General features: G+C 40.1%; 1 protein-coding gene across 2 annotated transcripts in view; it reads left to right on the forward strand.

The window, feature by feature from the left end:
• Window positions 1-15,729, forward strand: part of LOC103177517 (E3 ubiquitin-protein ligase Midline-1) — a 211,048-nt gene that overhangs the window by 126,696 nt on the left and 68,623 nt on the right. For both annotated transcript variants that reach the window (XM_007891718.2, XM_007891717.2), the window contains exon 2: window positions 4,944-5,659. In XM_007891718.2, the coding sequence (XP_007889909.1) occupies window positions 5,000-5,659 (660 nt within the window). In that variant the 5' untranslated portion in view covers window positions 4,944-4,999. The remainder of the gene's footprint in view (window positions 1-4,943; window positions 5,660-15,729) is intronic.

Consider the following 15,729-nt stretch of genomic DNA (forward strand, 5'->3'; position numbering starts at 1 on the left):
TTTTTAGTGGGATTCCTTAATAAAGATACCAGAGAGCAATCACGTCAGTCAGCATGAGTTCCTTTCCATTCTGAGACAATCTCCTTTTGGAGCTGTGTTCCCACAGGTCAGAGTGAAGTGCATGATATGCTTCTAGTTCCAAAGTGTATCTTTGTGACTTTCAATTGATGAATCATGTTAGAAATTATCACAGTAATCAATTCATTTTAGTTTACATATTGTTGGGTGTACAATTCCACCTGGGTGTAGATTTATACTATTTATATAGCATTTTAGAATATCCAGAATTTGGCAAATTGTTGAACTCAGTCTGAACTTTGAAGTTGGTTTGCTCAGCTTTTTAAAAATATTTATAGAAAACTGGATTCAAAATTAAGGCAGTAATTACAAATTTCCCAAATTCAGGATGCTTTGAAATGCTGCATTAATAGATCACATCCAGCCTTAGGGGGAAATTCTCCCCATATCAATTTGTTGTCTGTAAATACAAATGTCTGACTGATGGATAGACTGCTGCCTGTTAACACTCCTATTAATAATAATCCTTACATTTGATATAGCGCCTTTCATGTCAGAAGGATGAATCAAACCACTTCACATGATTTGCTGCAAAGTGTAATGACTGTTTATTTTGTACCCTAATGCGGCAACCTAGTTGCGCACAGCAATGCATGATGCGAATGACCAATTTTATCGGAAGGATTGTTTGACAGGATGTGGGAGAAACCTTCTCCTTTCAAATAGTGCCATGACATCTTTAACATCCATCTGAGCAGGCAGACAGGACTTTGGTTTAACATGTCATCCAAAAGATTGTATCTCCACCGGTGATCCCTCAGCAATGTATTGGAGTGTCAGCCGAGATTATTGGTTCTGATGTGGGGCTTGATACTACAGCCTTTAAACTCAGACGTGGGACTGTTACCAACTGAGCCAGGCTGACATCTTCATTCCAGTTTTGAATGGAAGGTTAATACTTTGTAATACAGTTCTTTCCCAAGGGCTTTGTTTTTTTATCTCTTGGTCCAGATCTTGCAGAAGTCATTTGCACTTTCTTCACCTGAATGTGGAAACTGATCAAATAGACTTGTTCCTAATATGGCTGCTCTTTGCAGAGCTGGGGAAGCAATTCCAAAATGCTGCATTGTCTTGCATTACTCGTATAAAGTCATCTGTTTTCCAAAATTGTAGCTTCAAGTGGAAGTACCTAATCCTTTTGCGTTTGAGCATTATTCATTTGTGATCCTTTATAGTGAGTTATTTGACTGCGGGGAAAACATAACTGACGCTAATCCTATTCTCACTTGATGCCCACATTCTCTTATCTTCAACCTGGGGCTTCGGATTAGTGATCAGGAGGGAGAACAATGGCTTGTTTTCCCTTCTCTAATGAGAGAGAACAAATTGCATTGCTACCCTCCTGATGGAAGCAACTCAGCGCAGAATCTGCACCTTCTGCTATATATGGCTCGTCTACTCATTAGCACGATATGTCGAACCCTGTCTAGTTTGAATACTCTGTCTAGTTTGAAGCATGGTGATGGATTTCTGCATGTATCAGACACCTGGCTGACCCCAAAACAATAAAATATTTGGCTTTCTAAAATTGAAACATTCGAGAAAAATTGGAGCAAGCCAATGTTTTTAAGCATTAGAGCATAATGTGCAATGTGGGTGTCAGTTACTGAGTCATACAGTCCAGGAAAGTCGAGACTCTGATAGACTCTGCACTGTGTAAGTTATACTAGTCAGAATAGCAATACAGGCACTAAAAAAATGGCCACAGCACTCATGGGCGAGGAGAGAAATATCAGCCAGGGTTTGTGATCATTGTCTAGTGACCCTAATGATAAGTTCTATTGGACCAGAGGAGAAGATGATCAGGTGTGATTGAGATAACATCGGTGGTCACATAGCCTGATGTTACTCACTTACTTACTTACTCCCTCTCTGGGCTCACACATGAAGATTAACCACTTGGTTTAGGTACTGAACAATCATATACACCTGTGGAGCAGCTCCTGTTGGAGGGTATTTTTTTAACGAAGGCTCCTTGCTCCTTTAAGCTATTCAAGGATCAGAATCTGAAATAGGCTTTGATTTGCCTGATTTAGAAGTTCTAATGGCAGTGTATCTTCAGAAAATGTAGTTTGTTTTCATCTTGACCTTTGAAACTATTTTGCTGTCATAGTGAGTGTTGGTGTTAGTTGAACATCTCCTGCAGGGAGGATCTAAGCAAACTGTAATGTTTAAATCTATCAGTTATTGGCTGTCGTTTGTAACAGAGAGGCTGTTAATGGCTTCTGTCAGTTTGAATAAAGACACAGGATTGAGAAATAAGATACCAACACTGCATTGCCATAAATATTATGCTAGCGACAATTTACAATGCTATTGTCATTCGTTTGAACAGATGGTCTATGGATATACTGTCTAAATGGTCTTCAATAGTAAGCCTCTCCATATGGAATTTATCCCATGAGGGAGGGGACTAAATAGGAAGTGAATTGGAGCAATCTCAATCACAGGATAAATTCTGTCACTGACTTGCCATGTGTTCTATATCATAACACAGTCACTACACTGTGCAGTAAAATCATATGAAGCTATTTGAGACATCCCCTGATGGGAAAGATGTTATACCAAATGTAAGGATTATTATTACAGTGTAAAAATGTTGGTTAAAAATCTGAGTATACAACAGTTAGATTTTAATCTATGCAAAGTGCAGTGAAATGCCATCCATTTCTTAATATGAAATCTGAAAATAAATCTCTTCAGAAAGGATTTTGTCAGCTTTCTTGATAATCCCCTGAATTGGAAATGTATGGATAATCTTGATAACAATACACACTGTATCATAGTGTATTGCAATAGTTTGTTTGCTTTCTGCATTACAATAGAATTCCCCCAAAAAATACCCCATTATGACAGTTTTACAGTATATCCTGTGAAGCTCTTTGAGACATTTTTGTGATGTGAAAAGCTCTATATAAAACGTAAGAAATTGAATTTAATTATATACTATATATGTTCTTAATGGGACCATTTATAAACACATGTAAATTTGTCAAATAAAGTAAACTGTTTGGAGTTCTGCAACAAATTGGTTAGAGCACTCGCTTCACAAGCGAGAGGACCCGGGTTTGATTCCCGGGCAAGGCGAAACATCAGGCAAGGTTCCTTACACCACACGTTTGTTGTTTACTAGCAGTAAGTAGGAACCTGGTTGATTGGCAGATCGCTTTTCTGAGGGTAATAATTGCTTCAAACTTAAAAAAAAATTTGTTCACTCAATCCACGAATGTTTGTGGGACACTGCTGTGCGCAATTGGCTGCAGTGTTCCACAGAACAAAATAAACAGTCAATTAACGTTTCAGTATATTCTATGAAGCACTTTGAGATGTATATGGGACGTCCTCCTGACGTGAAAGGTGCTTTACCAATGTAATTTTGTATTGTATCAACCACATGATAAGGCGCTATATCAAATGCAAGGATTATTATTATTTTAGAAAATGAGTGCAAAGCTAAGTGCATAACATGTGAGGAGAACCATTACACCGACAGAGAAAAGATGTGTTACGCGTGGAAAATTGGGATCACATGTTCTCTTAGAGCTTCTTCTAAATTTTCCACTGGTTAATTGCCATGTGAAGTTACACATGCCGCCCTTGGTTAAATGAGCAGGCAGGTGATATGCTCCAGGCCTGCTTAGCTGTGACATGAGGCAGATAAAAGTTAGTAGCTTATGTGGAAATCCACATTGAGTTGATTAAATCATGGCATTTACTTAATGTAGTCATGGTTCAAAGTAAACCATGCAAGGTTGCATAGAAAGAGTGTAAAGCCCATTTCCAGGCATATTTAAAATCTGACTTCAAGTTAGTACATTTTACCTGGTAATGATTAGTAGGGAAGTTTGTGGCCCATGTTGTGCTTTCAGCCACTAAGCCCTGAAACCTTTGAAATCTCTCCCTCAATCCCTCTGCCTTGTTCCCTCTTTCCCTTCCTCTTTAACCGTTCTTATGATCACCTCTTCCTTTCCCCCCCACCCCAGTGTAACCTCACTCTGAGGCAATGTAACTCTGGAGCTTCAACGAGTCAGAGTAACACACTTCCTATTATCAGCAGTTACGACTTGCAACTTTGAGTCTTGTTTAGTGAACCCTGGCAGCGAATGTCACATTTTAGTCCCAAGTGAGTCGTGATAAGGCACTATACCAAATGCAAGGATTACTATTATTACATACCATATTTGTACGTGAAAATGGTGGCTCTTTGCAGTTTCAAATTTCCCTCGATAAAAGTCTTGGTGGCAGTGCTCATGACACCAAAGCACTCCACTGTAAATTAATGTCTGGTCAGAGCGATTGAGTTGTAAGAGACCTTCATTCACTGGGCTTGTTAATGACTGTAAACGTCTCACTAATGACCATTTGGGAAAGTCAGGGGTTCCTGCAGCTGAAGGGGCTCTCACAGAGCATCGGGTGTGCAGCTGTGCCTCCAAAGCTGCCTCCAGTGATGGGTAACAAGGCCCTACTACATCACAGAGCGGAGAAGTGTAACAGTTTGTGAGCATGGCTTTTGCTTCTGCTTCACTGACCTGTCGGTTCGCGGCAGATGATGGCCCTTAACATGAGCAAAGGCAGGGGAACTGTGCAGCCGACTTGGACGCTGCAGATTATATCTTCCAATTAGCCCGCAAATATATCTTAACATTTTGATTCTCAACTTGATCAAAAATCTGTTTTTTGTAGTGATGGGGTTCCAGCACCGAGACTTAATTTAAGCTGTATTTAATTTAAAGTATTTTTGATGGTCCTGGAGTGTATGTGAACTGGAAATTGCCAACTGTAAAGAATCGCTGTTAAGTGTAAGTCGGCAACCTCCCTTAGATGAGCCCCCTGTCGTCTAATCGAATGTTATGTTGTCTTTCCAGATAGCTGATCAGCTTCCCTGGATTTTGCTGACGACACAGGATTTCTTTGCCTGAAGATGGAAACACTGGAGTCGGAACTGACCTGCCCTATCTGTCTGGAGCTGTTCGAAGACCCACTGCTTCTGCCTTGCGCACACAGCCTCTGTTTCAGCTGTGCACACCGAATCCTGGTTTCCCACTGTGCATCTAATGAGTCCGTAGAATCAATCACAGCCTTCCAGTGTCCGACGTGTAGGTATGTCATCACCCTCAACCATCGTGGTCTAGAAGGGCTGAAACGCAACGTCACTCTACAGAACATTATTGATAGGTTTCAGAAGGCTTCAGTAAGTGGACCAAATTCTCCGAGTGAAAGTCGCAGAGAACGGGCCTTTGACAGTAACACCATGACGTCAACTGAGAAGGTCCAGTGTCAGTTTTGCGAGCAGGATCCACCGCGGGAAGCTGTGAAGACTTGTGTGACTTGTGAAGTCTCGTACTGTGACGAGTGTCTTAAAGCAACGCATCCCAACAAGAAGCCGTTCACCGGGCATCGGCTGATCGAGCCCATCCCGGACTCGCACCTCCGGGGCTTGATGTGTCTGGAGCACGAGAATGAGAAAGTGAATATGTACTGTGTTACAGACGAGCAGTTAATCTGTGCCCTGTGCAAGTTGGTGGGGCGGCATCGGGACCACCAAGTGGCAGCATTAGGTGATCGCTTTGAAAAAATAAAGGTAGGCTTTTATGATATTTTCACTGTATGTGTGCGTGTGTGTGTGTGCATGTGCACACGAGCGAGTGTACGGGTCCGTAAGTCCTTACAAACTGGAGCAAATAATTGCTGCGTTAAGGCCAACACAATTTTCCACATCAAAGTTGAGTTCAAGTGGAAAAGGATATTCAAAGTGATTTGGATTATGTTTAACATAGGAACCTGTTTTAATGGAAAAAAACACATCTAGTCACAGTGTCATGATTGGAGTTTTTTTTTTCAAGTGCCGCTTGATGAAGTGATTCCGTTCACTTAGTCTAATTATTCATCACAGATTAAAATAATAGCCAGTATTTTTTTTACTGAAATTCCAAGTTTTATACCAAGATATTGCATATTGCACATACAGGCTGGGAATTATTATCCTTTTTTTAAAAAGCACTGTTGCATGACTGGTTATGGTACAAATATATTCTTTGGGAGAAGGGAGTGAATATTATACGTATTGTAAATCTGTGATTTCTCAGGGATAATATTTTTATATAATCACCTCTATCTTTTCACTTTGTTTGATCTCATTTCTGTTTTTTTTTCATCAACTAATTTTTATGAAAACAAATCCACAGAAAATATGAAAATAGGAAATGCCCAAATAAAACCAACAACAACTTGCATTTATATAGAACCCCTCACGCGGGTTAGCGTCCCAGAGCACAAGAAACATCTTAATACAAAACACTGCCACACTTTATAATACCATAAGGCAATCCTTTCTTTGCTTGGCAGCCTAGTGTCACCCCTTTAACTGTAGTTTGGTGTCTTTACCACTTTAAAACAACAGAGAACATAACCTGTATATAGCTTATGTAGCATACATATACAATGTCTGTATGATATAGTGGATCCTAAAAGATTGTCTACTATTAGGCAGTTTATGAAGATGCCTGTGATCTGTTCAGGCCGGGGATCTTTTGAATCAGTAAAATCGGCTGGGAGAAGCCTGCAGTCTGCAGCCTGCAAAATGTTCAGTGCAACAGTGGTCAGAGAGAATGAGTGCATTGCTGTAACTATCAGGCATTGTCTTTTCCCCCAGTTTTTACCAACAGTCTTAATAAAAGCTCTGCTCTTTTAAAATTTAGACGGCAGCATTCTGGATTGTATGATACACATTTGATTTCCGTGTGTGGGGGTTATAATTTGATGCATGTGTAATGATAGCACAAGCTTGGTGTACTGAAGATAACAGATACCACCACGCAGCTGTGTTGGGGCAGTATCGGGGTCAATATAACATCATTAAAAAAATGAGGGAGAAAACAATTTTTTTCTTCTTTCTTTATAATTTTTATTTCGCCCTCTGCCTCCTCTCCTGAGACTGACTCGCTTGGGTAAGCGGTTTCACAGGCACCAGTGGCTATCTGGTGCCTCTTTCAAATGATCATTCTTCCTTCATGTGCGAGTCCAGACAGTGAGTCCAGACAGTACATGCCGGCAGGCTGTTTGACTGTGGAACTACAGCCAAGCCTAACCCTGTTCTCACTGGACCTGAGCGGAGAAGTACTTTCCAGGATGGGTCATTGGATCTGACCTGGGCCAATAGAAAATTGCAGAAATATTTGCCAGAAATTGTGGGGTGTTTGGCGCATTTGCGAGAAATTGCGGAGAGATTTGGTAAGTTTTGCGGAAAATTCCGGAGGGTTGATTGGCGCTGTTGAGAGACGCATTTTGTGGAATGACCTGAATCAATACTATAGGTATATATTTCCTGAACATGTAATTATGTTTAAAATACTAAAACAATTGAATTTGAATAGTACAGCACCAACCAAGAATTCGTCGCAGGAGCTCAGTTTAGGCTGCGAGACCCGGGTGAAGCTGATTTCCTGCTTGCACCGTTCCGTGATCCCAACACTCGCCGTGCATGTGCGACCGGAGTCGCTCAGCCCGCAGTAGCTGCGTCGAACTAAGAGCATGAGAGTCCCGGGGCCTAGCATACTGTGTACAGGGATTATTTGTAGCGTGTTTCTAGTGGAGGAGGGCACTTGTAGCAGATTCCACGGAAAAAGTGTGGCCGCACGTTTCTATCGGCCCAGACTACGACCAGGAGCCCACATACTTACTGATCAGCTACCCAGCCCAGGAACACCCAGTACAATTGTAGAATCCTTGCCCTGGCAGAGATTATACTCTGTGTGTTTGGATTATGAACCCAGTTATTACAGTACTTCCATAAATTAATGAGAGGGAAGGAATCTTACCCACCTTGATGGGAAACTTCTTGATCACTCATAAATTTACTGACCTCAATAAGCAAGTACAGTCTATTGTCCAGTGTTGGACATCGGTTGAGAAAATCCCATTGCTAGGTTGCGCAGCTAAGGCAGGAAATTTACCAACGATCAGAGAATCAATCGCACCTCAGTGAATTCTTCTGAACTCATTCTGTTGTGCGTGTGTTTCTCTACTGTTGCTGAAGATGTTTATAACAGTAGCTTGTTCAGTGATCAGAATTTGTACTGTGCGATTGGATCTCAGTTTTGTGCGATAGCTCTTGCTGCTTTCTTTGTACCAGTGGATTACAGATATTTCACGACACACACCGTCTGTTGTGATATTTAAAACTCACACTGACCATGGGTTCATCGACTGTACAACCACTGGTGCTGTGAGAAACCATAGGGTCCAAATATCACATCCTCAAAACAGTGGGATCCAGCAATCCTCCAATATCAATTTACACTATGATACTTCTAATATTATTCCAACACAAAATCATGTTATGAAACTGAGGACCTTAAAATAAAAGAGTGGGAGTAATGCTGCATTTGCAATTTCTTATATACGTTGACTTTAAATTTTTTTTGCCCTTAAAGGGACATTAGGGTCTAACTTGAAAATTTTTTTGTAAGTCTTTATAATGGGATTATATTTTTAGTTCTCAGTCGAAGTTAAACTCCATTTTGTGAAGGGATTAGGGAACTGTTGAGAAGCACCTGTTTGGCTGGTGGGGGATATATATATTACAGTGACAACAATTGAGTTAAAACTCGCTGTACTTCTGTGTGTGACACACGGCTCTTCTTTCCCCTTCCATTCCTTAAAACACTTTGTGAAGAGAGTAAGCTATCCTGTCAGGGCACAGTCTACACATTGTGTAATTATGTTACTATAACAAACCGGAATTGTATTTGTCACTGCAGTGAATCTTGGGTTGTTTGTACAATTGAGCTTGCACTATAAGGTGAAATTCCTAGAGCTGTTCAGTGCTCTCATTTTGGTGCTGAGCACTTACAATAGGGAAAATCAAGTAGGTTGGTATGAACTTGAACTATGAAGTTCAACGATAGCACTGATGTGTCTGAACTGACACACACACATCCACACAGCAGTGAGGCTGCTCCATGTACATGGGAACAAAGACGAAAGCAGCATATTTGCACCATTACGTTTAAATATAGGTCACCAAGCAAAGAGATATTCTGAGGTCAATCCAGGGTTACGCTCATTACAATTGCTATGACAACACATGGGATGATGGGCAGCCAAAGCCTTCTACTGAGCTTTGCAGTAATGTTGGGAAGGTGATGGATTGAATAGTACTTTTAGCTGCACTGTATTTTAGTGGAGTTTGCAACTATCACTGTTATGCCAATAAGCCTGCCACCACTTGAAAGGTTGCAATACACAGAGATAGAGCTAGGTAACGGCCTTCTTATCTTAAGCACCAAAGCTTCAAAACCATTTCACATATTTGCATCAATTGGGAGGTCAGAGAGAATCTTACCTTCTGTCTCCCAGCTGACAGCACGACAACGAATTTCTGCCATCTGAATCACTCCCTGCCTAAAGTAAGACCACCTCAGGGCTCGGTCTCCTACAAGGATTGATTTGAAGGTGGCACATTGTAAGTTGATGGCAGATTAACTGCAGAATGACCCCAGCACAACATCTCCAGCCCTAACGTTAATACATCTTCAAGCTTCATATTCTGTCAGGTGCAACAGACAAAATATGACCAGACCAGAATATGATTTCTTAGATCATAACAAGAGACCTACCATGCTGGAGGTATTGAGAGAGATACAGAACAAGAAGGGAGGAGGTTTAAAAAAAAAAGAGAAATTGGAAAGTAAAGCCAGCAAGAGAAACTGGCAGTAAGAAACTGGAAAAAATACAGGCTGATGGACACTGTTCAAGATTTAGCATTTTCATTTTCCTAGTGATCTACATATTCACAAATCTCCAGCTCCAGAAATACAAAACCAGTCGTTTTGTTATTGTTTCTTGTTTGTGTATTGCAGTTGTTTGGTGTTTGGTTTCTATACCTAGCTTATATTGTTTCCATTGGATACATTCTGCTTACAGTGCTGAAGAAAACATACAAATGGCTCACAATCAAAATTCATTTTGTTTGTACTTTTGTACTATTAGAATATATTAGAATATACAGCACAGAAACAGGCCATTTGACCCAACTGGTCTATGCTGGTGTTTATGCTCCACATGAGCCTCCTCCTGCCCTTCTTCAGCTAAGCCTTCAAGCATAACTTTATATTCTTTTCTCCCTGATGTACCTATCTAGCTTCCCCTTAAATACATCTATGCTATGGGTATTTAAATTAATTTTGATTAGTTAAGGATTTCAAAGATTTTATGCTACTTTAAACAAATCGTTAATGTGATGAGAACCACCACATTTTCACTCTTTCTCTCTCTTGATCATTTTCTCTCTGCTCTTGCTCATACTGCTTCTCTTTCACTGTATGTGTTTGCCTCCTTGCATCTGCCTCTGATTCTGTCTATCTGTCTGCATCTCCCTATCGTTATTTATGTTTCTGGCTGTCTTTCCCTGTTTCTGTTGCTCTTTCAAGTGAGTCATTTACAGTTTTACAGAATAAAGAAAGATACAAATTGCAGATGATTTGTTTCTGCATACCTATACCCTGACTGTCCATATGCTTCACTCAGACATTTGCAAAACCATTCTTAAAACAATGAGCAACTTTGAATCTAATCTATTTGAGCAAAAGTGACAGAAAACTCCACTCCCTAACATTGAACTCCCTCGATTTGAAAAACTCAAAATTACTAAAAAAAAGCCTCAAGTTTACCTCAGTTTGGCATTTTCTAAAAAGCACTGCAAGATTCAAGTTCAAATGTAAAATTCAGCTTAAAATTATACCAGACCCAGAGAATGAAGCAGAGCGTAACTGAAAAATAAATGCTGAAAGATGGCCACAAAAAGTGCTGAGCCTGAAGAAGGAGGTTATGTAATCCCCATGTCAGGACCTGGAGTTATTTTTCACCAAGTTTCCCTCTGGTGTATGTCATGCGTTACGTGGCCTATGTCACAAGAATCACAACTGCAGTTTTTCCACTAAATACCTTTTTCTATCAAGACCGCTACATAAAGATAGAATTGGTTCTGGAGCCAACCAGATATGGATGAGTTAATAGAAAAGGTAACTAAAACTTGCTTTGACCAAATGTAAGGAACAGTATTTAATTTTTTATCTTATTTACGGCATTTCTTTGGGTTTTTCGTTGGTGGAACTCAGATACCAAGATTACATCGTCTCAGATATAGATCTTTTTTGTGAACATATTGCCCTTTGGCAAATTTACTAGTTTTGTTAAGCTTTATGATGGTTTAGGTCTCAAGAGATGATTCCAGCTATATATTCTTACCGATGTCTTAAAATCTGTGACCCTTCAGGAATGAATAGCAAGTTGCAAAATGTTACTAATGCACAAAGATTATTGCATGTATCACTTAAGTGATCATTGGCAGCGCAAATGGCTGCATTATAGCACTCACCAACATAATATAATCTTGAAAATAAAACTGCAGCTGCTGAACTGCCTGATCTCTGAGATTCTGTTTCTTGGCTTTTAAGCCTTTCTTTCTTATGAGTTTAAAATGGGGTCTTATACTTTATCGCTGTGGGTTATGTGATTGGTCATTTTGTAAATCTCACAACAACAGCAGCAGCTTGTATTTATATAGTGCCCTTCACAACGATAACATTTCGGAGTGCTGCACAGTGGCAGGGTTAAGTCACCACATGAGCAGTCAAAGAGATCAATCTTCGGGTGGGATTTAAAGATAGATAAAAGTAGGGCACAATGGAATATTTGCCAACTTAAATCTGTTCCGTGCTGTATTAATACAAATCATATTTGAGATCCTATTATGTACAAGTTTCATCGAATTGCATTTGAACATTTCTATTGTATGATTGTCAAACAGAGCTTTTCAAGCATGCGTGGCTCAATGTCACACCAGAAAATCTGTTAAGGAAATGAACCATTGAAGAAACTCAAAATAACTTGCTTTACCATTGGACTCTTCCAGTGCATTAGAAATAATTAATATTTTGTTCTCAGTTCCCATTGCCAGTATTCAATTTTGAATAGATCTTCTGTAATCTGTGTGACATTAATGAGAATGTGGAGGCCAATAAAGTGGATTATTCTTACTTTTTCTGCATGAAGTATTACTGATATTTTAAAAATGTCATTGTGTTACTATAGAGGTGTTAATTTTTGGGGAGAACTCATTCATTTTTGTAATGCTTACAGCATTAGATTTTAGATTTTGATAACAGTGAATTATTTTCTGCTTTCGATGTGGTCATTAAAAGATCCCTGGGCCCTTTTTGAAAAGAGAAGAGAGTTTCTCCCAGGATCCTGGCCAACAAACCCCCAAATAAAATTGGTCACTCATTCCATGGCTGATTGTGGAACATTGCTGTGTGCAAATTGGCTGCCACAATCACCTACAAAATACATACAGTCATACCAATTTACAGTTATTTGGCTTTGAGACGTCTCAATGATGTGATAAGGCACTATATCAAATGCAAGGGTTATTCTTCTGTTACCAGGAACGCAAATAACCCATAGTTTTATTTCCTAGAAAGTAATAAGAAATAAATGTATAATTTGCAGAGACCTGTATTGAGGATGAGGGAAGCTGAACTATGTAAGGAAACTGAACTCATTATTAAAATATTTTCAATCAGACTAACAGCAATCTTGAAAAATTTAATGTTGTCTCCGGATTGTCCATGTCTACAGCTTTTTCGCAAGAGGAAAAAAGCACTTTTAAGCATTCTCCTCTCACCCAAATGTAATTTGTAAGAGATTGCTTGCATAATGTATGTATAAACTGTACATTGGAGCATTAACTTCTTGAGGGAAGTGTTGTGATAATTATAGATAGTCCCTTGTGTACAATTTTCTGTGAAAATACAAGTGCCATCTTTCATTTCCGCTTTCTTCAATTGAACTCTCAGACAGTTGTTACCTAAGAATCATTTTAAGTCTCTCTTTTGAAAGATTCTACTTTGTTGTTGCATGAAATGTGTCTCCTACAATGCACCTCAATTGAGACTCTAATTGCTACTTCATGAAAGTCAACTAACTGCCTTCAAAGTAAGAATTGTGCTGTCTTAAAGTATAGTTCAAAGCAGCAATACTGAATTTGAAAACCAAGGGTGATAAGGCAGAGGTGTTAATATTTTCTGTGTGTGTGGGTGAATATATCATTTCACACTGTCTGTGTTATGTACAAATACAGACAGTGTACAGATGTACAATCTGCATGTGTATGGGGTTAGGCGGAAGGGAGGGAGAAGAAAGGGGAAGATATCCTATTCCTGCTGAGATTAGTTTTAAAGATCCTCTCTTCTTCATTGTGAAAACTGAGACCAATATAATACAGCCCTCCCCTCCGTCTTTATATTAAGATGGAAAATCCAAAGGTTACGGTACTTTGTTCCTTCAGTCTGCCAACTGTAGGTATTTACTCTTGTGGAGGCTAACGTATTGTACAAAGGATGTAGCAAGGTAGTAAGTCCATCACTTATGTCCCTGTATCGCACTTTGTAAAGAAATAAAGCCGATCAGGTAGGACATGGGAGAGAAAGCACAGCCATGTCAGACTGGTACTGATAGAGCCTCTTCTCTACGGTTATTATATGGATTGATGGATTGATGTCTTTTGGTAAAATAAGTGTAGGTTTAAAATGTAATATTTCTTAAAGGGATTCCTTAAATAAGGAATCCGAATCCCACAAATGGCGAGTGCTGATAACTGCGAATACGTCATACCAGGCCGTGGGAAATCCACTCCCAACACAATCTGCTTCTGGAGCGGAGTTCCCACGGGTCAGCAGGATTTCTAACTGAATTGCTTAATAAGGAATCCTATTTAAAATCTCGCATATTGGTCTCCAAAATATAATTATGCGAGTTGTTAGAGATGCAATTACTACCTAGGAAATTCCAGCGTTAGAAATCTTAGCTCTTGAAATAGTGGTCATTTATACATTCATGATTTGGCCACAATACAACAAAGCAAGTCTGTACAGTGGGTCTGACTGAAGTGCCCTATACTATACTGCACCTTCTATGGATGTGACAGCAGTTGATTGTTTCCATTGTAGGCTCCTGGTCAAGCTGTGTTAATTGCTATGCTCTGCGCACAAAGCAATCCCAATTATTAGCACAATCTCTGTTTTCCCCCATCACCCGACACACAAAAGGTGCCATCACACACTAAATCCATCTGTTCCAGGGCCACCATGAATGAAATCTGGTCACTGACACATTGCAAATGTGGTGAGTGCACTGGCCCAGGAGCTGCTGTGCAGAGGCACAGTTTTGTTAAATGCATACAGCAATAATTCATTCCTGAGGCTGTGTGGAAAGATTTGCTTCATAAATAAAGATTCTCCTGCTTTGAAACACTTCCAATGATTTCTACTGTGTGTGGGGAGCCAAATGCAAACATGTAATCACCAGCCATCATTTTCTTAAAAGCAATTTCTGAGACAGGATTCTCTTTGTTTGTTTTCATGACAATTAACTGAAAACACTGAAGGGTCCGCTTCCTAAAGTTGCCAGTTTTCTTCCCACAGTTTTCACTGTGAGGCCAAAACCTAAACTAATATTACAACAATAAGGTTATGTAAATGTTGGGAGCAGCTTTGTTACTGTATCATTAACCTTACCAAGCTCAACAACCTAAAACAAAATATTTTCTTTAACAAAACCATTTAAATACATCTATTTGCTTTATATTCTTTGCCCCATTCTCTTCTCATCATTCTTTCATTGTTTCCTGCCCTGAGACATCAATGGGTTAAAAATTCCGTTCAACATTACATGCAACACGTTTGGTAGTGTCAGCCACCATTGGAATTTCTCATTAAAGTCACCAAAGGTACTACACATAATGCTGAATGGATTATTTGCCCCTGATGAGCAACTTATTCCTGATGCCTGTCCACCACATTGACCAATACTGGTTACCAAAGTGCTTCCAGGTACCATTTTCCTTCTCAACTCGTGGGAAGGCATTTAGGTTTTTCTTGATAACCTCATTCATTTGGATTTGCCTAATTCAGAACTCACCTTAAGGGAACCACGAGGAAATCTTTGGCTTGAAATTCCACTTGGTATTCGCGGCTTAGACTATCTTGCCGTTTAAAATTCAAGATCATTGTAGAATTGTGCGAAAAAATCTTAAATTTAGCCTTAATTTGAAAGCCATTTATTTAAACGGCTCCCCAACTCCTCCCGCCATAGACTGCAGATCATCCAGAACTCTACAGCCCATGTCCTCTCCGGCATTAGGCTCCGTGACCCTATCACCCCCATCCTCACCCGACTCCACTGGCTTCCCATCACACAGAGGATATAGTTCAAAATCCTGGTCCTCACCTTCAAAGCCCTCCATGGCCTTGCTTCCCCTGACATCTGCAACCTCCTAACTCCCTCCGCTCACGTCCCCTGCCTCGCCGGCCCCACCATTGGCAGGGGGCCTTCTGCCATTCTGCCCCACCCTCTGGAACTCCATCCCGTAGTACCTCCACCTCGACCCTCCCTTGCCTCTTTCAAGACTCATCTCAAGACCCTCCTCTTTGACTGTGCTTTCGATCACCCTGCTTTCCCCCCTGCCCTCCACAGTCCCCATTCTCGACCCCCAGCTTGGGTCCGAAACATTGACTGTCCAGTTCCTTGGGACATCTCCCAACATAAAATATACAATTGTGCTTTTGTTGTTGTTGTTTCAGCATCTGAAGC

Source organism: Callorhinchus milii, unplaced genomic scaffold, assembly GCF_018977255.1.
Source record: "Callorhinchus milii isolate IMCB2004 unplaced genomic scaffold, IMCB_Cmil_1.0 Scaffold4, whole genome shotgun sequence".
NCBI classification, from domain to species: Eukaryota; Metazoa; Chordata; class Chondrichthyes; order Chimaeriformes; family Callorhinchidae; genus Callorhinchus; species Callorhinchus milii.